We start from the raw sequence: 22,607 nt of genomic DNA, 5'->3' as shown, positions 1-22,607 counted from the left end.
TCACATTTTGGCTTTGCTGCACCAAAGTAATTCATTCTGCTCAGCTGAGACCTGTTGTCCTTGGGACTTGATTCCGAAGTCGTCGAAATCTGGCGCTTGGGCAGTGACTTGCGGCATCAGAAACCAACGAAAAAGATGTTAGGCATGATACGCGGCTAGTTGCTGTTGTAGTTTAACAGTATCAGGGAGAAATGCAGCAAGATAAGGACGAAAGTAAAGGCGGCGATAGTCCGACTGGGGCAGGCAGGAGGGGTGGTGGATGGGTCCCACAAACACTGACTTTCACCCGAGAAAGCGGTGTTTGTGTCTCGTAAGATTCTAAAGCCAAACCTTATTGTTGTTTCCTAAACCTAACCACGTGCTTTTGTTGTTGAAGGGAAATAAAAGTCAATTTTACAGATGTAGTGCATTTATTTTGAAAGAGACTGTATGTAAATGTTAAATTTCCTGTGAAGACAGAAGTGTATTTTGAAAGAAGACAATGCATGTAACAGGCAGAACTTGACACAGAGTCTCAGAATGTCAACAACCAATACACCCAGGGTACCTTGCACATTGTATGTGGGCATGGAAAGTCCATGACCAAATGTCAATATGTGACGAGGTCGGAGTGAGAATGTGTTGGTGTGACAGACTGTTCCTACAGACAAAAAGGACATTCCTACCTTGGAGTATGGAGCGAGGAAAATTCACACAGTTACAGAGTTACAAAATGAACATATCACAGTTTAGTGCACAGCACAGTTCCGGCACAGAGTTAAAAAACATTGAACAATTGTTGCATTGTTTGTAATTTTGTTTTAGCACAACAATGTTCGCACATTGAAATAAACAGTTTTATACTTTATGACACACTTGTGGCTATTAAAAATAAACCCAATAAATCCAGTTTCAGTTAAAAGACAATGTGTAGTTTTTTAGACTTATCAGATACTACTAATCCCAAATAGCTAGGAGGAATTAGAAATGCATACCAATCAAAAGCTCAGGTCTCAGGAGGATATATTGTGCAGAGGATTAAATAAAACAGAATATCCTCCTGAGACCCTGCGTCCTCATATTTGGGTTTCTTGCATGTTATACTTAATTCTGCTTAACTTAGACCTGTTGTCCTTGTTTGTGGACATGTTTATGCTCAGTCTACAGCTGATCCCAACACAGAAGTGAACAAGTTACAAAACCTGATCAAATTTTTATGGTTCAAACTTAATTATTTGTGCTAAATAATGTCTGTAGTTTGATACGGTGTACAAATTTGATCAAATTTAGCAACAGTAACAAGCTAAAATGCAATGCTGTTAATTAGGAAGTACTTGTTTGAGGACATCAGGACAAAATTGTCGTCTTGTGTGAGGACACTTGGACTTTTTGTTTTGTTTTGTTTTGTTTTTGTACAACAATGTTCAGGTATTGAAATAATTGAAACAGTTGTGAATATTAAAAATAAATGCTGTTTTGAGACTTGTTTGTAAATAACAACATGTTGTCCCACATGATCACAACCGCGTCTATTGACAGAGAATGACGTCATGCTGGCACGCTGTAACACAACAAATAAGTTTTGGCTGCTACGTTTCACCACCATATGCTCATCTAATGCAGGGTGCCACAAAAACCCCAATGAGCTGACGATGATGATGACAGCGCGCGCCTCTCTCTCCCCGCCCTCAGCAGGAGCAGGTTGCGTCAAACACGCTCCTCCTCTCCCATTTGCTGCTGTGCGCTTCCCATCTCCATCACTGGAGCGCGGACAGGTAACCGCAATGTCGCATTTCTGCTCTCTTATGGCGTTTTTACGGTGTTTGTGGCGTTTGGAATAGATGAATAGGATCAAACAAGGAGGCTGTGTGTTGGTGGGGCTGTTTGGATGTAGCTGTTTGGCTGTGTCAGGATGTGAAAGGCGCTCTTCTCTCCTCTGGCTGCCAGATTCATGCCTTATTACTGATAATTATTATCTCCAATGTGGCGTGTGTTTGGGATATACCCTGATTTGTGTGTATCTGTAGTGGAGGTGTGTGTGTGTTGTGTGTGTGGCTGGGCCTCTGTGTCACACGCAGGGTGTTTTGGTTTGTGTTGCCAGCAGGCTGCATGTAGGCTTTAACATAACAGGCTCCCGTACTGAACCGCTATGATCGATAAGCCAGTCCGTGTGACGCTGTAGGAAGCAGCTTTTAAACTCACATCGATCCGCTCTGAACATGTGGTTTCATAATGGCATAATCGTGTGTGTGTGTGTGTGTGTGTGTGTGTGTGTGTGTGTGCGCGCGCGCGCGCGCGTTTCTGAGGAGCTTCTTGAAGCCATTCATGCATCAAGGCTGCGTTGTTAGGTCTTGATGGCATACATGCACAGACTCATGTTTGGATAAAGGCCCATTTTTTTTGGCTGATGAATTTGTATGTGTTTATGTCGGCAAATTATGATGTAATGCAGGCTGCTGTTATTTCCTGGTCAAACTAATGTATTTTTGTGGTGTAGAGCTGAAACAATTAATTGGTTAGTTGGCTGGCAGAAAATTAACATGCAGTTATTTTGATAAAAAAAAGCCAAACATTCTTTGTTTTACTCATGTTTTCTTAACCGTAACTATGTTACCACAAACTTAAAATCTTTGGGTTTTGGACTGTTGGTCAGGCACAATAAAAAAATCAAGGACTCCACCTTTAAATCCCATTTTCCTCATTTTCCGCTATTTTTACAGTCCAAAAATTAAGACATCATGAAAACAGAAAGCCCATTAAGATCACTGCAAATGCAAAGTATCTTCAAAGGTCTAATCTCGAGGGTCTGAGCTGCTGTTTTCCATAAATATGAATAAGGCATCAATGTTTAAACAGGTCAGGTCTGCACCCGACAAACACTCATGTGAAACACTGCTCTGCTCCCTCTCCTGCAGGATGGAGGCGCTGCTGAATGAGTGGCTGTGGCAGGAGAAGTACTGGCTTCCTCCTGGCATGCGCTGGCGGGACATTGAGGTGACGGAGGACAAGGGCCGCTTTCCTTTACCCAGAGATCTCATCTACACCTTGCCTCTGGCCTTCGCCTTTATAGCCCTCAGATATGTCTTTGAGAGGTGAGACACGCCTGCGTCCCTCACAGCTAGACCATAAAGTCACAGATGCAAGATTTTTCACTGGTATTAACTTTGACGGCTGCTGTGCTTGGAGCAGTTTTCAGTATTTATGGTGGATATATCCTGGGATCGTAAATGCATGCTTGATGAAATGTGTTAAGGAAACAAGGTCAAGGAAACAGGCAGGATGGAAACTTCTCTGAGTCTGTCCCAAATGAAAGCAAAGGTTAAAACATATTGCATGTCTCCTACTTCCTCTTGGCACTGGCCATGCTGGTTTGTTGACTGGCTGGTTTTCTGCCTGCTGAGCTGCCAGTGTAGCTAATGATAATGGCTCCTTTAGCTTTCATTAGTGCTTCCAGTACATAGAGGGTATGGATCAGACATGTAGTGAGAGGCAGGCATCGTGAGTAGACAGTTTTAAGCTGCTGACTGTGTGAAAGCCCTCTCTCTGCCCAGAGGGACCGGGCTCGGCCTTATAGAACGTGAGGTGAACGTTAGAGGAAGAGGAAGATAGTCTCTGTGATAGAAGTAGTTTCTTTAGCTGATGTAGGATTAAAACAGCTAAACTAAACTTTCTGATGCTAAATGGCTACAGATGCTGTGTTGATTCACAGTGGCTACTAATTGCTGGAGCGGCCTCTGCACCCTCCTAAAGATATACCAACCACTGGGTGTTCACAAGGAAAAAAGACAGCTGGGAAAACTTTGATGTAAATCCCCAGTAGTGCTTATTACGCATATCTCACTGAAGCATCTAGAGACTTCCTAGAAAAGGTCAAAACATCTCTGTGAATCTTCAGGATGAGATAATCATTTTGTTTGTAGAATATTTGAGCAACACAAATGAATTTTAACCATCTTTTTAAACATTTGCAACATTTAAAAGTCCAGTGTGTAGGATTCAGAGGCATCTATTGGTAGAAATGGTGTTTAATATCCATAACTATGTTTTTATTAGTGTATAATCACCTGAAAATAATAACTGTTTTGTTTTTGTCACCTTACAATGAGCTGTTTATATCTACACACAGAGCAGGTCCTCGAACAAGGAGTCTGCCATGTTGCTCTACAGTAGCCTAGAGAGGACAAACCAAACACTGGCTCTAGATTGGGCCATTTGTGTTTTCACGTTGGCCACAGTAGGCCAGTAAACCTACACACTATATTAGAGTCTGATTAATCGTAGTGGTGGGAATCACTAGAGGATCCACGACACTGTAGCGTCCCTTATCAATGTGGCAACCAAGCATGAACACCTTCTGCTGGCTTTTTATTCCTTAACTTTAACACAGGCTATTGTGGGCCATAGCCAGCGCCAAAACAACAAACCTGTCTGCTTTACAAGGTGTTCTCTGCATTAGCGGCTACTTCAACAACTCCCGCTCCTCGGCTTACACACACACTCGAACTAGCAAGGATAACAACAACCCTCCCTCCTAAAACCTCTGCCAGTCACAGGTGTGTATCTCACACAAACCACTGTCATAGGTGCTAGAATTGACTGACAGGCTTTACAGCATCTAAAAACACACGACTTCGCTCGGAGTGTCACGTTCACTGACATTATGGCAAATTCAGCAACTGCCATAACAGACCTTTTTACTGTACTGTCATAAGAGTGACAGAATCCATTCAGTTGACATCACGTCACCCAGTCTGTACCCAGTACATTATGTCCACAAAGGAAAAAGTTTTCAGTCTGTTCATCTCACTTCAGCCATTTGTTTTGGCAGCAGCACATGTATCTAGTGGCCAGAAAAAGCAGTTGAAAATAGTATATTAGTAAGCTACCTAAACTTTAATTTGTATTTGTAATATTTATGATTTATATAATAAAAAATCGAAACTTGGCACTGGGTGACGATACAATATTACCACACAAAAATATTGCGATACTATGCTGTAGTGATTTTTTTCCTACCTCCTGATTAATAGTCAATTGACGGAAAATGAATCTGCAGCTATTTTGTTCAACTGCGATACGTCCGTGTTCTGAAGTGTTCTCAAATGTTGCAGTTTTTGTTGGTCTTACATTATTTAAAAAAAAAACAAGGAATACTGGGTTTTGGAAAACAAGACATTTCCCAATGTCAGGCTCTAGGAAGTTGTGATGTGCATTTTTCTAAATGACTGAAAGCAATCAATAGTCAGAGCCCTGGTTTACATTACAGTATAAGACACATAACACTTGCATTAAGATGCTCAGGTGAAGCTCATATTCAGGGCTTCTTAACATGAGTGAGCACTTAAAGGTACAGTGTCCAACTCAAGGAGGATTAGATGCTTGATGGAAACGAAATGGCATGCAAGTGTATGTGTGTGTGTTTCTGTGCGGACTTTAGCACTGTTCAGCACCATTGTATCAATAAGAGATAATGTGATATTGTGATATGATAGGGCTGAACAATAAATCAAATGTATTGCATCACCATCATTATGCACCTCCTGTTGACCTTAATTCATCCATCCATCCATTTTCTAGCTGCTTATCCTCTTGGGGGTCGCGGGGGGGCTGGCGAGAGGCAGGGTACACCCTGGACAGGTCACCAGACTATCACAGGGCTGACACATAAAGACAGACATCCATTCACATTCACATTCACACCTACGGAAAATTTAGAGTCACCAATTAACCTATCCCCAATCTGCATGTCTTTGGACTGTGGGAGGAAGCCGGAGTACCCGGGGAGAACCCCGCTGACACAGGGAGAACATGCAAACTCCACACAGAAGGGCTCCCACACCCGGGATCGAATCGGGAACCCTCTTGCTGTGAGGCGACACCACGGTGCTGCCCACCTTAATTCATATGAAACACATTTTTCAAGAAAATACCTGAATCCTATATAACTAGGTTAAATGTCTGGTGAACTGTACTGAATGAGGACAAACATATGAGAGAGGAGACAACATGAGGAAGGAAATATGCAAAACGAGAAGTGTGTGACTGTACATTCATGCTCAACAAGGCGACTGTAAAAGGAAGCTCACCTGTGCACTCAACTAGTTTTGCTGGTAGCAGCACTGGCATTAAGAGTGACGGGGACATGTGATGGATGAACCGATAGGAGGCCTGTTTTTGCATGCTTCCTCATATCAGTGTCTGTATTATCTGTCCTAAAGTTGAGAAACTGCGCGAGCTTGCTCTCCATGAGCTCTGTGAGTTTAGCACCATTGTTTGGCCTAAAGCCTCATTTGTACCTTCATCAGGTATTTATTAGCACAGCAGTAACATTAGATGTATTAGTGGCAGAGTATTATATTATATACTGAGTATCGGCATGCACCTGTGTGTGTGTGTGTGTGTGTGTGTGTGTGTGTGTGTGATAGTGCTGGGCATGTGTGTACTTTGTGGTTGAGGTGTTTGTTAGTTGTTGTGGTGGACAGTGAAGTATGAAGGTGTTGTTTACGTCTGAGGAGCTGTCAGTCAGCTGGGAGGTGAAAAGGTGTGTGTTCATTTGATCGCCCTGGGCCACAGCTGTTTCCTGTGTCAGTGTATGTGTGTGTGTCTTTGTAAGTGTGTGTGTGTGTGTGTGTGTGTTGGGGGTTCCTGTAACCAGAGACAGTGTTTGTCTCTGTGTAAAGTTCTCCTGACCTTCTCATTCTCTCTGATCTCTCCGCCCCTGCCCACTTCTGGATGATTATCTCTGAGATAGAGTTACGCACATGTGATTAAAACCGTGTGCGGGCGTTCGCGCACACACACACACACACACACACACACACACACACACACACACACACACTTAACCAAAACATCTCTTTGGTGCTTTTACACTCACATTGTCTGTGGCTCTGTCTGTCTTCATCTCTCTGTAACACACACACACACACATGCAGATCAAGTGTCTCTTGATGCCATATCAGCTAATGACAAAAGCTGCCTGGCCAAATGACACAACACGCCCATGGGAGCGGCTTTGCAGGCTGTCAGGAGCAGCATAATGAGTGATCTTGTTGCCATTACTCTGTGCTACAGTAGGGTCACGTTGGACAGCTGTTAGTGTCGTCCCACATTAAACTCCCTGGGATTTTATTCCACTTTGTTGTGCTATAAAGACTGAAGTTGATATGGTAAAAAAAAATCTCTTCTCTCCTGTTCTCTGTCCTCTCAGGCTCATCGGTGTCCCATTAAGCAGACATTTAGGTGTGAAGGACCGGATTCGGATTCGAGCTGCTCCCATCCCAAAGCTGGAGACTTTCTACAAACAGAACAGGCAGCCGCCATCGCAAGTTTGTATTCCCCTTCACTTTCAATACTCATCAGTTCCTATTTTAGTTCTCCCCACGTTCACACCTTCAGTTTGGTTTACTCACTAAAATCTCTTATGGTGCCCTCTCATGCTTAATGAATGAAATATGTCCCAGGGAGCCCTCAGTTATTACCTTACATTCACAGCAATAAGCTTACGAGCAACAGCGAGCACTTTGTGGAAGATATCACTCTCAGGCTTCGTACAGGCCACTCAAACCTTATTCTGAGGATCTGCAGACGTTTACTTACCTACTGGCAAAAGTATTGCCACTTCCTCAGTGTGTTTATCAGATAAAAAAACAAACATTCAATCTATGTTTTGATCTATAGTTATATTCTTCTAAAAAGACACTAGTATACTGAGCATAAATCAAATATAAGGCAGCACATTAGTCTTTTTACTGATGAAGCGAATTTATGTGGGTTTATTTAACAGGGACAGTGTACGTTAATAAACACTGATGTAGAGGTGCTACAATTAGCTTAAAGAATATTTTTCATCTGCCGTCCCTGGACAGATGTTACAAAGTCATCCTGAAAAATGAATGTGAGATTAAAATTTTAAAAGTGTTTGCAATAATTTATCAGTACACAGAGCAGTAGTAAAAAGAGATTAGAATGGTAATGTTTGTCGTTTAAAGGAATACTTCATTCACAAAATAACTATTTGTATATCAGTTACTCAACACATGAAGGAAATGAATTCATGAAGGAAATTATTTGCCTCCTTAGTGAACGAAGAATCCAAAAAAGCCAAAGCTGAACATTCTTTATGTACTGAAGTAAACAGGGTCGGCATTTCACAACATTCATTCATTGTCAGTAACCGCTTATCCTGTTGGGGGTCACCGGGGGGGGCTGGAGCCTATCCCAGATGGGGTACACCCTGGACAGGCCGCCAGACTATTACAAGGCTAACACATAGAGACAGACAACCATTCATGCTCACATTCACACCTACGGGCAATTTAGAGTCACCAATTAACCTGCATGTCTTTGGACTGTGGGAGGAAGCTGGAGTACCCAGAGAAAACCCACACTGACACAGGAGAACATGCAAACTCTGCACAGAAGGGCTTCTCGAACCAGGAACCCTCTTGCTGTGAGGCGACAATGGTGACTAATGCATCAGCATGCTGCCTATTTCACAACAGCGAAACTAAATCAAGATTCTCACACAACTTGTGCAGTCTAATCAAAGACTCATTTATTTAGACCCATGCTTAGTACTTCCCAAACACATGCATTTGGCTAAAACGTTGAAAAATTAAACATCGTCCTCTACATGTGGCGTTCCCAAAGCGTGCCTGAGCATGAATGGTTGTTTGAGGTCAGAGTTCAAACATATGCTTGTGTCCAGACACACCTCTGGTCCATGCGTGAGACCGTTTGTACTGATGTGTTTTAAATAGTAAGGTTTAACAACAGTGCGTGTGTTTGGGAAGTACTGAGCATACAACTGGATGAATGACACTTGGATTATACTGTGCGAGTTGTGTCAGAGTTTGTAAACAGGTCTTTTGGTATAGTTTGGGTGCATTTAAGTATGGACCCTGATTACTTCAATTCATGAAGAATGTTTGCCGTTTTTTTCTCCCTTCACTTTGGAGGCATGGAGGCAAGAACAGTTTTTTTTTTCCCACAAATTCAAGGTAACACGCAGTGAGTAACTGATATACATATGATCATGTTGTAGATGAAGTATTCCTTTAGGGGTTGCATTGCACTAATGATATATCAGTTTACACTGCACTGCTCATGCTTTGCTGGATTAATATGAATGCAGTTTAACTTGATCCTCGATGTCATTACATCCTCCACAATTACGCAACCAAACCTACACCCTTGATTGCAGTGGGAAAAGATACAACGGTGTCTGAGGGAAACTGGTGCATGTCTCCATAGATAGGCTGTGTAACCCTGCAGGGTAGATGCACAGCTTGATGGGATTTCTCACTCTCATTCTGCTCAGTGAGTTTGTAAAAGTCAGGAACAGTAAAGGAAATGCGCGAGGAGGTTTGCATACATTTGCGAATCAAAATGCAGAGAGTGAAAAGACAGATGTGAAAATGCACGAGTGGTGCTTACACAGTTTTATAGGTGTTGTTGCATCTTGACTGTAGAGCATGATGGCAGTCAGCTGTCTCGGAACAAGGAACTGTTCCTTGGACTATTCAAAGCAAGTCCCTAAAGATCCACCTGATTTACATGAGTGACACTGAGGCTACGTGATGGCACAATAGTCAGTCGTCATACAGGAAATATATTGTTTTGTTTGAGGTGTGTTCACTCTACAGAGAGATAAGATGTTACTTCCTTTAAACGCCCCCACCATTAGTATGCTGCCTCTGTTCCTGGCTTTACATGATCACCTTTCATTGCCACCATTTCCTTTTGGGAAACCAAGAAATGTTATGCAGAGTTAACCTCTGCATAAAATGTAACTACTGTATATTCAGAATTGTGCAGAGAAATATGTTTATTCCCTTAATCAGTGAGCAGGTGCAGACAAGTGGAGGAAGTTTCGGTTCACATGGAAATCCTCCACCCTCCCCTCAGTTTCATTTGGCATTGCGACAGTGATGTTCCCACTTTGTTCTGGACCTGCAAGACGTGACTTGACATATCAAATGAAAATGCACCACTCCAAGAGCATGTATGCAACTGTGCCGACACTTGCAAATCATATTTTACCATATGCCCTGGAGCAACAGCAGCAGCAGCAGCACCTTACTGTTGTATTTGTTTTTGTGTCATGTAAATATGAGGCCACAGACACATGACACAGTTTGTCTCGCATAACCAGACCTTTGTTTCAGTTAGCACTGTGCCAGCACTCCAGAAAGGCCTGACTGAACTCGTCGTACTTCCACACTGGAGGGAAAAAAGGTGCTGGGTTATTTGTATTTCAAATCACAGTTGTGTTGGGGTGGAGCTAAGCTCGGGTAAAGCGACGGTGGCCTTGCAAGATAGTGTCAGGAGGGAACTTGTTTTTGTGGAACCTTTGCTCATGGGAAGGCGAGCCCTGGCATTAGAATGGCTGGATCATAAAACATTAGATGATGTTTTAGTGTGTCGGTTGCTAGCTGGGAGGTTGTTGATGGTTCAAGCACAGCGCTAAAACAAAGTGTGGTGATAGGTCTGGCAACGCAAGTCTAGTTTCACATGGCAACAGGGATTCTGTCTTAATTAGGAGGCGAATGCACAGACTACATCCTGTGACTCAGACTATGACATTAGACAACGTAGTTTAATAAGTGTACAGTAAGATGCAGGAACTTGCATAGCATGGAGAGGGAAAATGTTGCATGCTCACTGTTGTCGTAAAAATGCTGAAAAATCAAGTCTAACCCTGCACGTGTGCACCCATACTGTGTGTGTAAATGTGTGTTTGTGTGTGTGTACTCAGAGTGAGGTGGCGAGCTTGGGGAAGCAGTGTGGACTCTCCCAGAGGAAGATCCAGACCTGGTTCAGACACAGGAGGAACCAGGACCGACCAAGCAACACCAAAAAGTGCTGCGAGGCCTCGTGAGTTTTTCATTTCTTAAACGCACACTTTTACATATTTTTACTGAGGTCTCACTCTTTTTTCAAAATAGTGTGACATCTACCTTTACAGGAAAAGCTAACTGAGCCGTCTTGTGTTTTTAAGACAGATCTTATCTTCCTAAAGCGAATTACATCAGTAAAATTCAGCATGTTTGAATGAAACCTTTCATATTCATGCAAATATACAGCACTGCTGCACAACATGCCTCTCTGATGTTTCCTCAGTTTGTTCCTGATAAAACTAATTCACTCATTTAGTTTATGCTGCAGGCTCTAACAAATGATGAGGTTTATTTTTATCTTTGCAGCTGGCGTTTTGTCTTCTACCTCATATCGTTCACTGCAGGGCTCGCCTCTTTAATTAATGTAAGTCTGTTAGTCGCTTTTATTTCTCCGTTACTGATAACACTTGTTTATATAATGTGTAGGAAAAGAAGCAGGACTTGTTATTGGATGTGAGCAGTAATAGACACATTTCATACCCCAATGTGGTGTCATGGTCACGCACTGTTTAACATATTTTGGTACAAGGCTTGTGTTGATATTGATGCTGAAGTCTGTGTCATGTGAAGACTCTGCTGATGATTGTTCTGTCTTACAGACTCCGTGGTTCTGGGATCACAGAGAATGTTGGAGGGGTTATCCCAAACAGGTGAGCAAAAAAAGAGTGTGATCTGAAATTAAAGTTTTGATGTTTGACATTGACAAAACTGTCAAACGTTGCCCGGCAGTATTTCAAGACTTAGCCAGACTAATAAATCAGGAAACTTGATGTGCTTCTCTTTCACTCTAGAAATGTCAGTAAAGGCCCAGACATACCAAACTGATATCAAAGAACTAGTGGCAACAAGGGACGGTTGTTGTGTTGCCTCTTGTCGCAAGTGTCTCGGCCAAAAAGTTTGACTTAAAACACACTGCAAAGACTACAGCCAACGGCCGACTAGCACATACCTTCTGGGCCTGCGTGAGAGGAAATAACTCTCCATACCAGCAGGCGGCAGTAGTCTGTATTCGTCATTCAAAAAGGCAACCCAGAAGACCAACAGGATGGGTTCAGGGCTCTAGTTGGCCAGTTAGCACATTAACAACCGAACCCATATTGACAGAACAAAGGATATCTATGGTGAGCTAGCGAAAAGTCACACAAGCAATGACGGACCATTTTTGCTAAAGAGCTCAATGACTGAAAAAAAATCTTATCATATATAACAAGTTTGTTTCGATCTCACACCCTCTTGACTCCACGTTCTCACTTCCATTCCTCTTCTCGTGCCCTGAGTTGAACTGCCAATCAGCTCCGCCCTCTCTGACACTGATTCAGCACGCTGATTCAGCTGAAAAGAAGCCCACAGAGGCCGACGAGTGCCAACATGGCAGGACAAACAGCAAACACTAGGGTGACAGAAGCTCAACAACGAGCTGACATTGACAGATGGCTGACTGTTGCTTGGTATGCCAGCACCCTGTGACCTTTCAGTTATTTTTAACACTTGATATCAGTCAGTGTAGATTCAACACAATATGATTAGATCAACAGTCCACTGAATCATGGATTAATTAAAAAAGCAAAAAGGCCAAACACAAATGTGACATTTTGCTTCTTTTTCTAGTTTCATGTGATTGTAAATTGAAAGTCTTTGGCTTTGGACTGTTGATTGGACAAAACAAGCAATTTAAAAACATCTCCTTCGGCTCTTTGAACTTGCAGTGCGTATTTCCTGACAATTTATGGACCGTTTCATTGCTAATTTGTTGCTAGGGCTACAGCTTTGATCCCTGCTTACTTCCTGTTAGCTACCAAGGAAACTATAAAAATAATAATTTATAGTTTTGGTCAGCTGCTGCATTAACAAACAGCCCAACAGGAAATACAAAGGGGTCCATTTCAATTCAATTCAACCTAATCCAATTTTATTTATAAAGCCCAATATCACAAGGCAAGGCAAGGCAAGGCAATTTTATTTATATAGCACCATTCATACACAAGGCAATTCAATGTGCTTTACAAGAGAAATACATTAAAATAAAAAATTAAAGGAACAATAGATCATTAAAAACAAAAGCTAAAAGCAAGACAATAAATAGTTAAAACAGTGCAGAAAATGCATTTAAAAAGCAAACATAAAGCAAAAGTAACAGCAGACAAATATAAAAACAATAGCTACAGATTATCCTAACAATAAGTTACATATCTAGTTCACTGGTAAGCTGCAGTAAATAGTAATGTTTTAAGCCCTGATTTAAATGAGTTGACAGTTTCAGCCGACCTCAGATATTCTGGAAGTTTGTTCCACTAAAAACTAAAGGCTGCTTCACCTTGTTTGGTTTTGATCCTGGGAACACTGAGTAAACCTGTTCCAGATGATCTGAGGGGTCTGGATGCTTCATAACGTACAAGTATATCAGAGATGTATTTAGGCCCGAGACCATTTAGTGCTTTATAGACAACAAGATTTTAAAGTCTATCCTTTGACACACAGGAAGCCAGTGCAGTGACTTAAGCTCTGGTGTGATGTGCTCCACTCTCTTGGTGTTGGTGAGGACTCTGGCAGCAGCGTTCTGGACGAGCTGCAGTTGTCTGATTGATTTTTTACTCAGGCCTGTGAAGACACTGTTACAATAGTCCAGCCTGCTGAAAATGAAAGCATGAACAAGTTTTTCTGTATCTTGTTTAGACAGAAATTCTTTTATTCTTGCTATGTTTTTAAGGTGGTAGTAGGCTGATTTTGTAATTGTCTTAATGTGACTATTGAAATTTAGGTCTGAGTCCAGAACAACACCAAGATTTCTGGCTTGATTTGTAGGTTTTAGTGTCATGGCGTCAAGGTGTCCACAAATCACAATTTGTCTCAGAGGGCTTTACAGCATACGACATCCCTCTGTCCTTTGGACCCTCACAGGGGATAAGGAAAAATTCCCCCAAAAAAACCTTTTACGGGGAAAAAAAATGGTAGAAACCAGCGTAACCACGATCTGCAATCCAGGCATAGCAACATTTCAAATGTTTATGTTGTCAGGGTTTATGGACTGAACCACCTTTACGTCGCGCTAACAACAATCACTTCCAGGTGGACTAATGGCAGTTGTTTTGAATTGTGGAGATATATATAACTGGCAAACTTATAGATAGATAGTATAGCTAGATATATAGTTTTACAAAATGGTTTGACCTATCTGCCATTTCTGCTGTGCTTATTTTATGTACCGTGTTGCTTAGCTACCATCTTTGATAAACCAAATCTACCAGCAAAAAAGCAAAGCAATGTACTGCTGTGGAAGGGGGCTTCAGCAAAACTAAGGTTAGCCACCTAAAAACAGCCACCTGACAAAAACTATATGAGTATAAGTGTCTGCTATATAAGATTTTTTCCGCATTACCTAAAACTAACCAATCAAGGCAGCAGCAGACCAGAAACTCTCCTGTTCTGGAAAGTAAAATTGCTATTATGTCAGTGGAGTCTGGTGGCTTTGACATAATAGCATTAGTAACTGAAAAGGGCTGTCTGATGGTGAGGTAAAGTCGTGAAAATGTTCTAGATACAGCCTACATTTAAACTTATTGTGATATTTTTAGGTGGCTATCGGATTTTTAATCAGCAACATTTAATTTCATATATGTAATTCTTGTATTTTTTATTATTTTATTAGTTATTGTGTACAAATGTGATTCAGTCTGTAGACTAAATGATAAATTATTTGACAAATGAATGGTTGTGAGAAGAATTGTTACTCTATATACAACCCTAATACAAACACTGATACCTTTAAAAGAAAAGTAAGTAGAAAAAATAAGAGCTGAGATGGAGCCAACAGAACAAAGTCTTTAGTCTGTGTTGAAGGATTTAGCCACAGAGAGCTTTGGCTTCACAGCACAATTCGTCCAGCGCTCTCCACCCACCCATTAATTTTTATCTCCATTCCTTCGCTTCCTTTACCGTTTGCCGTAGTGTTTTTTCCCCTGACATAAAAAAGCTAATATCTCTACAGCTCTGGTGACAGTTAGGTGTAGCTGCAGGTCGGCATTCCTCTGGGGAAACCAGCCTCTCTTTGTGGGGTCGTGGCCTCGAACAGAAAGCACTTGGAAAAAAAGCAAAGATCTTTCTATCTGCAGTTTGACTGATTACAGTTCCTGCAGGCAGCACTGCTGCTGACCCTTTTCTTTTTTTTTTTGGAGAGAGAGAGGAAGTGCTTTTTAGGGTTAAATGCCTCTGTCAACTTCCTACCATTGTGTTGCCGCAGACTTTGAAAGCACAAGGTGTTTTGGTTTAAGATAGTACAGCTCCGCTTTCCTTCAGTAAAAACACTTCCTCTTCTTGAAAGCAGGGTTGTTACTATACAGCATGTTCTGCATGGGAATGTGAGGGAAATAGTTTGTGACCATTAAGAGCTTTGGACTCTTTTGCTGGACTTTACTACTTTACTTTCTCACAGGGTGAAGCTGCTAATGCTCAGTTGTTGTGTAGTTTTAGGACAAAGGGTGCCTTTAGGGTCCTGTTACCTCCAGATCTTTATCAGCACACATGCTTTAGGGGCCAGAGTCACGCTGCAAGATTGGTTCATTCTGCTCTTTTAGCTTTTAAAACATACAGTTGAACAACACAGATTGTGCAAAAATGACAACAGTTTCACAAAATATGTTTAGAATGTTTTGCTTTGCTGCCTTTAAACGTTTCAACGTGCGTCTGTTTTTGTTAGGCCGTGCAGATAAGCGGGATGTTGCAGCCACATACCACTGAAGGCAAAGTTTCACTTATTGTTTCTGTCTTCCTCTCATTCTTCAGCCTGTGGCCGAGGCTCATTACTGGTATTACATCTTGGAAATGGGTTTCTATTTGTCACTGCTCCTGTGCGTCTCTGTGGACGTCAAGCGAAAAGTGAGTGTCACAGAAACCCCCCCCATCCACCCACACACACATGTACACATTAACATAAAACCTCAGAGCAGCAATTTCTCTGCATTTCATTTGATCTTTTAGCCAAATGATTAACACCGAAAAGTCAAATGTCATCGCTCACACACTTGTTTTTTTTGCACAGTGTAATCCAAATGTTTTTCTCTTGCACGATTACACTTAATACGGATTATGCACTGGATTATCTCCTATTACATCATAACTTTGTGTACTTAGCATTTGCTCTCATTTTAGATCTGAGTGTGGCAGGATTTTAAATCTTTAGTAAGAGATTAGCACGAACTGTAAAATTCACTGAATTAGGAATGGAGGAAGAAATTGATTTACCCCAGAGCTGTGCAAAGGAACACAACAAACTTTTGGACGTGTTTCAGATAGACTTTGCTGCATTGCTAAATTGCGTTATATGCAGAAATTACAGTAAATGATCACTGTAATTCATCTCTTTTCATGTTCGTGTTCAAAGGAAAGCATTTGAAATTCTTGCTGCTGCTTTCTTGGGAATTTCCCTCCAGTGAGAAAAACACTGAGGTGGTTTTGGTGTGATTCATCAGAGGCTCCAAGCTGTTGATCAAAGATATCAGAGCCTCGAACATAACAAATCACTCCAGACAACATGTTAATCCACCTTTTCAATACTTGGACACAGCTGACGAACACGACCGCAGACAGAGAGCTGCTGAAGTCTTACTGCCACGATACATCTTCCTCAGACTGTGTGGTCTTGTCTGCGTGTTCATGTGTGTTTTCCAGGACTTCAAGGAGCAGGTAATTCATCACATCGCCACCATATTCCTCATCGGTTTCTCCTACTGTGCCAACTATGTGAGGGTTGGCACGCTGGTGATGCTGGTGCACGACTCGTCCGACTTCCTCCTCGAGGTAAAACACCAAACATGAAATTCAACCTCTGTGAAGTGTTTCAATCGTTCAAATGTTTACTTCAAGTTTAAGAAAGGGAAAGAAGGAGGAAATACATCAGATGAATCATATTTACTCATCCTGGGCAGTGCTTTGAAACGCCACAAACATTCAACAAAGGTTACATGGAAATCGACTTGAATACAACCATTGTGTGTTTACTGCGGAAGCTTTCTTACACCCTGACACATTATAACCCCACATCCGGTTCGGATAGAGCTATACATAGAAGAGCATTGTGGGCTGTGGTAAAAATAAAAATACCCTTTGTGGCTGTAAAAGTTTTACCTGCAAGTCCCTCGCTGAGACAATAGCCCCACTGTCCTGTTTTATGAGGCTGATTGTCCTGCATGTAACGTTATACTGATAGTGTCTGGAAATGATCATTGTTATCTCAGAGCTGAGGAGATATGTGGAGGTGGTCATGTGACCTCAGGCTTGGCTGGGTGTCGTCTGGCCTGTGATAAAAGTCGTAAAGGGATAATGTGGGTGTCATATTCAGCCAGTAACCTCTGCACAGCCAGACGTGTGATGCTGAGTAGGGGAACTGTGTTGGTATATTAGGAATAGATAACACCATCTTGTTGACAGAAACTTATCTTAGTGGGGAGGTGTGGTGCATTATTTTAACAGATGTGATTTGTTGTCACAGACACACACCCCTTTGTAAGCCTGCAAGGTGTGGACACCCAGTGGAAATGAAATGAACTGCAGACAGTGAAAGTGTTCTCATCGTTAGTGTGTCATCACTGCTGCACTGTTGCATGTTTCCAGTTTTTCAGATTTCTTAGTGTTGTGATCATTTTATTTCTGGCCTTAAATTGTGAAGTAGGAAGTGTGTGCGTATCCCTAATGAGATCGACCACACATATGATCCCTACACGATCAAATCTGCAGCATTTAATTTACTCCCTGTCTTTCAGTGTTTGGACAATATTTCTCCTTCCTCTTTGTGTCTCCACCATTTTCTCCTCTGATTCAGAAACTCTTAAACCTCTTAAAAGTCCTCCTCTGTGCTCCGAACAACGTTTTCACCTTATGCTCTTTTAGGGTGTAAGACGCTCTGTGAATAACTTTTATCTTTATGAGGACCATTTCTTAACTTAAAAGAGAAATTCTAAGAAAACATCACACTTCTCAATTTCAAGAATTTTCTTAGAATTTCATCACTAGGAGCAACTCATAGCACAAGGAAGCTTTGTGAATACAACCCCTGGTCCTTAAGTTGAGAGATAAAAGATGAGCACTCATTAGCAGGTGCTGGGCTACTGGCCCGTCTGCAACGAGCTGAACAGTGTCGGGGAAACAGTGATTTATAACGTGAAATCCCTTTTTTCAGTGTGATTACCAGTTTTGATCACCTGGGGCCGTATTCACAAAGCTTCCTTTTGCTAAGAGTTGCTCCCAGTGACGAAATTCTAAGAAAATTCTTAGAATTGTGACGTTTTCTTAGAATTTCCCCTTACAGTTAAGGCTAGGTCTTTGTAAAGACAAAAGTTATTCAGAGCATCTTCGACCTTAAAAGAGCTCATAAGGTGAAAAACGATTAAGAGTGGGGAGGAGGACTTTTAAGAGGCTGAAGAGTTTCTTAAGCAGAGGAGAAAATGGTGGAAACACAAAGAGGTCAGAGAAATACTCTCCAAACACTGGTTAATGAAATGCTACAGATTAGATCATGCGGGGATAATATTTTTGGTCGATCTTATTAGGGGTATGCACACATTTAGCATCCAATGAAATATCGCTATAACGCCAGAAACAAAATGATCACAACACTAAGATATTTGAAAAACTGGAAAAATGCAGCAGTGTTGACTTGTGTCTGTCTCAACCGTCCAACAGCAGTGATCACACAAAAATGACAACACTTTCAGTTTCATATTGTGATGCAGTTCATTTCATTTCCACTGGGTGTCCACACCTTGTAGGCTCACAAAAGGGTGTGTCTGTGACAACCAATCACACCTTTTAAACGAATGCATCACACCTATCACTGCTGAGCTAGGACTCCTTACTAAAATTGTTTAGGCTAAGTTAGGAGCTCTCTGAGAGTATTCTCAGAGTGTTTGTGAATTCGGCCTCTGGAGTTCATGCTCAGCACACTGAAGACGTTTCAGCTGGTTGCAATCTGCAATACCAAACACTAGATGTCACACAATCCTACACACTGCTTCTTTAAATGACTGAGAGCTCATATTGGAGAATTCTCTTCTTCTTTTACATTCAGAAAAGTCTCCCTTTTTCCTCTCAGTAACTGGCAGTGGTATTTCCTATGTTACAAAAAGCCAAAATTGATGAAATAAGATCAGGGCGGTACAGTAGACTAAAGGAGACTATCCTGCAGCCTGTCAGCCCGTCACTGAACTTCTTTTTGGCTGCTGACAGTAAAAAACAACATCAGAGAAAAGCCTGGACCTGCATGTAGTGATTCATCTTAGATGTAAGCTGTGTGTTTGCTTTGGAGAACTAACAGGCATGTTTTTCTCTGATAGTCTGCCAAGATGTTTCACTACGCTGGCTGGACGAGGACATGCGACTCACTCTTTGTCATCTTCTCTCTGGTCTTCCTGGTGACGAGGCTGGTGGTGTTTCCTGGCAGGTAAAACAGATTCCATGTTTTTCCCCCAGTTTCTCCCAAATGTTGAAATTTCCCAGAAACACATAGTATTGCAAAACTGCCTCAAACTCAGAGTCACCAAGTTTTTATGCACGTTTGTGTCCCAAGAATAATACAAGTCAACTTTCACACAGATACTTACATTGCATCATACACAGAGTTGTTGTTTTTGTAGCTCCTGCGGTGTGCACTAATGTTGAACTGTTGAACTGTCGGGGATCTGCGCCGTTGTTCTGGAGTGCCCAGCTGTGTCCATGTTGTCTCCTATTTCCTCATGCATCTTTGCCCTGTTCTCTCTCTGTCCCACCGACCTGACATCACTGGTTTCTGAGCTGAGAGCAGCAGGTTTACAGTCTGTAGTAAAGAGGGGATTTTCCCAGTTGTATGAACTCTACTTAGTGGTCGATATGCTCTAAACTTGTGGTTCCCAACTGGTGGGTCGTGGTCTAAATGTGGGTCCCGGCTTTTAAAGTGCAGCAAATATCCAGCACAGAGCTTTTATTTTGAAGTGCCATTTCTTGCTGTAGAGTGATTAGGAGACAGCTAACTAGCTCGACGACATGGACAAACACCAGTATGACGCTGAATATATAAACTGTGTAGACCTTGAAATAATGACTGATGACAAATCTGGACTCCGTGGCTGCACCAGTTGGGAATCACTGAAAGTTGGTGCCAGGGCGATACTAAAACTGACCATGTCCTCCTGTGTTTGTTTTTCAGAGTGGTTCACACAACCCTGGTGGTGTCTCTAGAATTCTTTCAGCCCTTCTTTGGTTATTACTTCTTCAACGGCCTTCTGTTGGTGCTGCAAGCCCTGCACATCTTCTGGGCCTATCTCATCCTGCGCATGGTCTACAAGTTCGTGTTCATGGGCAAGGTGAGGAGAAGAGTGCAGATAAAAGGGGAACAGAGGCTTAGCACAGTCAGTTTGGTGACAAAAATTGTGTGATGCAGCTGTTAGCATTGTCGCCTCACAGCAAGAGGGTTCCTGGTGCAAACCTGGGGTGGGGGGTTTGAATCTCGGGGTGGGGGAGCCCATGTCAGCGTGGGTCTTCTCCTTGAGCTTCCTCCCACAGTCCAAAGACATGCAGGTTAATTGGTGATTCTAAATTGTCCGTACGTGTGAATGTGAGTGTGAATGGTTGTCTGTCTCTATGTGTCAGCCCTGTGATAGTCTGGTGACCTGTCCAGGGCGACCCCCAACACGATAAACGGTTACATAAAATGACTGAATGAATTTATCTTCCTCACAGGTGGAGCGTGATGAACGCAGTGACGAGGAGAGTGAAGTGGACGACGAAGAGGAGGAGCCCGAGGAGGAAGGGGACGAGTGCAGCTGGGAGCAAAGAAAGGGCACAATCAACTCCAAACTGGCGTCGCTGGCTAACAACTGCGTCCTGAACAACCTGACCAACCAGAGGAATATAAACAGCAGAATGCCCAAAGCCAGATAGTGGAGCAGCCGGCCTTTTCCACGTCGACCGAGTCTCACTGGAAAAATAAGTTATTTCCCCCCCAACCGCCTATTTGGAGACTCATTTCTGACATACGATACATACATGTGTCTTGTGTACATCCAGCACGGTCCACTGATGATTTCAGATCAGGCTAGGCGAAGACGCACTGATGATTGTAAATCTGCACACCCGGTGTAAGATTAGGAAGTAACGCCTTGGTTACCGTCATCCATACCGCTGCATACTGTTAAGATAGATTTGGCAAAATTTCCATTGTATTATATTTTTTGTAAATACCTGAACTGTGCTACGATGCATTTATCCTTTCTTTGCTCTTTGTTTTTTTTTTTTTACACAAAGTCCATCTGTTCTGATCTAATGTGTGGTCTAACATGTTTTAAACAGGGCAAACTGAAGCTAGAATCTAAGTCACTCCCATATCTTTCTATTCACATACACAGTATGGTTGATTGTACATAGACAACTAAGAATATTGATTGTAGTAAATCTGTTGATAAACCACTTTATAGATCTATTTTTTATGAACCATTTACTCAACAGGTGATTTTTATGTTGTTGCAATAATGTGGCAGAATCTTAAAGGCTACCGCAGAAGTCCTTTAGGGAGGATAAAGTTATATTTTTCTGTGATAGGATTTGATTTATCACTTTTTAGAAGAGATGTGGCGCCCCCTGGTGCCCATAGAAGAACATGTCCTTGTAGAGAACACACTCCCCATGTCTGCTAAAAATGCTGCCTTTACAAAAAACTACTGCTCCTAGAAGTATGAACTTAAACCACATATTTGTGTGAGTGTGTGTGTGTTTTGTTTTCTACTTTGACTGTCATTGTGACGGGCAGCATGACTTCTCAACAAGTTTTTTTGTTAAGGTTTGCTCTACTGGACTTTAGTTTTGTGCCTTGGCTGCTGTTTTTACACTTTTCTGTGACAAACACTTGATATTACGCTCTGTGTGTGACTAGGATTACCTTCACTGGACAGTTTTTACTTTGAGCAGTTTTAATGTTTTGCTTGAAATGTTAGTGAGGCTGGTAGTGAATAGGTAAGCCATGAAAAGTACATGCACACAGATGGGCATTAGTGAAATGTGAGGTATTTTAGATAGCGGAGTTGTCTACAAAGGTCAAAATGCTTTATGGCTCAGATGTAAATGTAAAGATTTTTTTATAAACTTGATGGCGTATTTTGATATGACAAGACAAAGAACAAGACATAATTGGATTTTACATGTATTTTAACCGTGAAAAAAACATGGCTCAGTGTCTGTAAACTGTCTCCAGGTTTGGCTCCAGATGGGTCATCGTGATTGTCAACAGAGATATCGTTCAGAACCATCATAAACTACAGTACACTCATACACAGGAGGTCATTCACTACCAGAAACAGGTGTTGCATATTCACAGGTTAGTAAGGACAACTCTTGAAGATACGTGGTGAGAGTAGAAACTGGGTTGTGTGTCTCTGAGCAGGGACTTAATCACACTGCAGCCCACGACACAAGGTGGATTTAAAATGAAGTTATAGAGCACTCAAAGGGCTGACCCACTAGGTAACACATCATGACCCCCACTAGGATACTGTTTTTAAATTAAAAATAGATATGAAAGTAGGAGAAATGTCATGTTTCCATGAAAGTAACACTTGACTGTTTTCTTCTGAACGCACACGGACGCTTTGTTGATTGTGTGGCCAGTTGGAAAGTTTTAATAAATTACTTCTCTTGAATAAATTAGCCCTGCTGTCTTATTGTACTACTCTTGAGTCCATGTTCATTCTATCCATTTTATACATTTTT

The 22,607-nt window shown here is 41.8% G+C and overlaps 2 protein-coding genes across 2 annotated transcripts in view; both read left to right on the top strand.

Moving 5' to 3' along the window:
- Positions 1 to 22,607, top strand: part of lsm7 (LSM7 homolog, U6 small nuclear RNA and mRNA degradation associated) — a 284,833-nt gene that overhangs the window by 254,351 nt on the left and 7,875 nt on the right. The window lies entirely within an intron of this gene.
- cers4a (ceramide synthase 4a) lies at positions 1,626 to 22,541 on the top strand. The gene is made up of 11 exons (XM_033622386.2): positions 1,626 to 1,754; positions 2,895 to 3,071; positions 7,190 to 7,307; positions 10,739 to 10,857; positions 11,187 to 11,244; positions 11,480 to 11,530; positions 15,660 to 15,752; positions 16,545 to 16,673; positions 19,205 to 19,311; positions 20,053 to 20,209; positions 20,586 to 22,541. The coding sequence occupies exons 2-11, from the start codon at positions 2,896 to 2,898 to the stop codon at positions 20,784 to 20,786; spliced, it is 1,209 nt and encodes a 402-aa protein (XP_033478277.2). The 5' UTR covers positions 1,626 to 1,754; position 2,895; the 3' UTR covers positions 20,787 to 22,541.

Source organism: Epinephelus lanceolatus, chromosome 6 (assembly GCF_041903045.1).
Source record: "Epinephelus lanceolatus isolate andai-2023 chromosome 6, ASM4190304v1, whole genome shotgun sequence".
Classification (NCBI taxonomy): Eukaryota; Metazoa; Chordata; class Actinopteri; order Perciformes; family Serranidae; genus Epinephelus; species Epinephelus lanceolatus.
Note: the sequence above shows the minus strand (reverse complement) of the source record. Positions and strands in the feature narration are given on the sequence as shown.

What these genes read in the sequence shown, in the direction of transcription:
- cers4a (XM_033622386.2), top strand. Translation starts at nt 2,896, where the DNA reads ATGGAGGCGCTGCTGAATGAGTGGCTGTGGCAGGAGAAGTACTGGCTT. An exon ending in CTCAGATATGTCTTTGAGAG is followed by an intron (nt 3,072 to 7,189) that starts GTGAGACACGCC and finishes CTGTCCTCTCAG; the next exon opens with GCTCATCGGTGTCCCATTAA. An exon ending in CTGGTGGTGTTTCCTGGCAG is followed by an intron (nt 19,312 to 20,052) that starts GTAAAACAGATT and finishes TTTGTTTTTCAG; the next exon opens with AGTGGTTCACACAACCCTGG.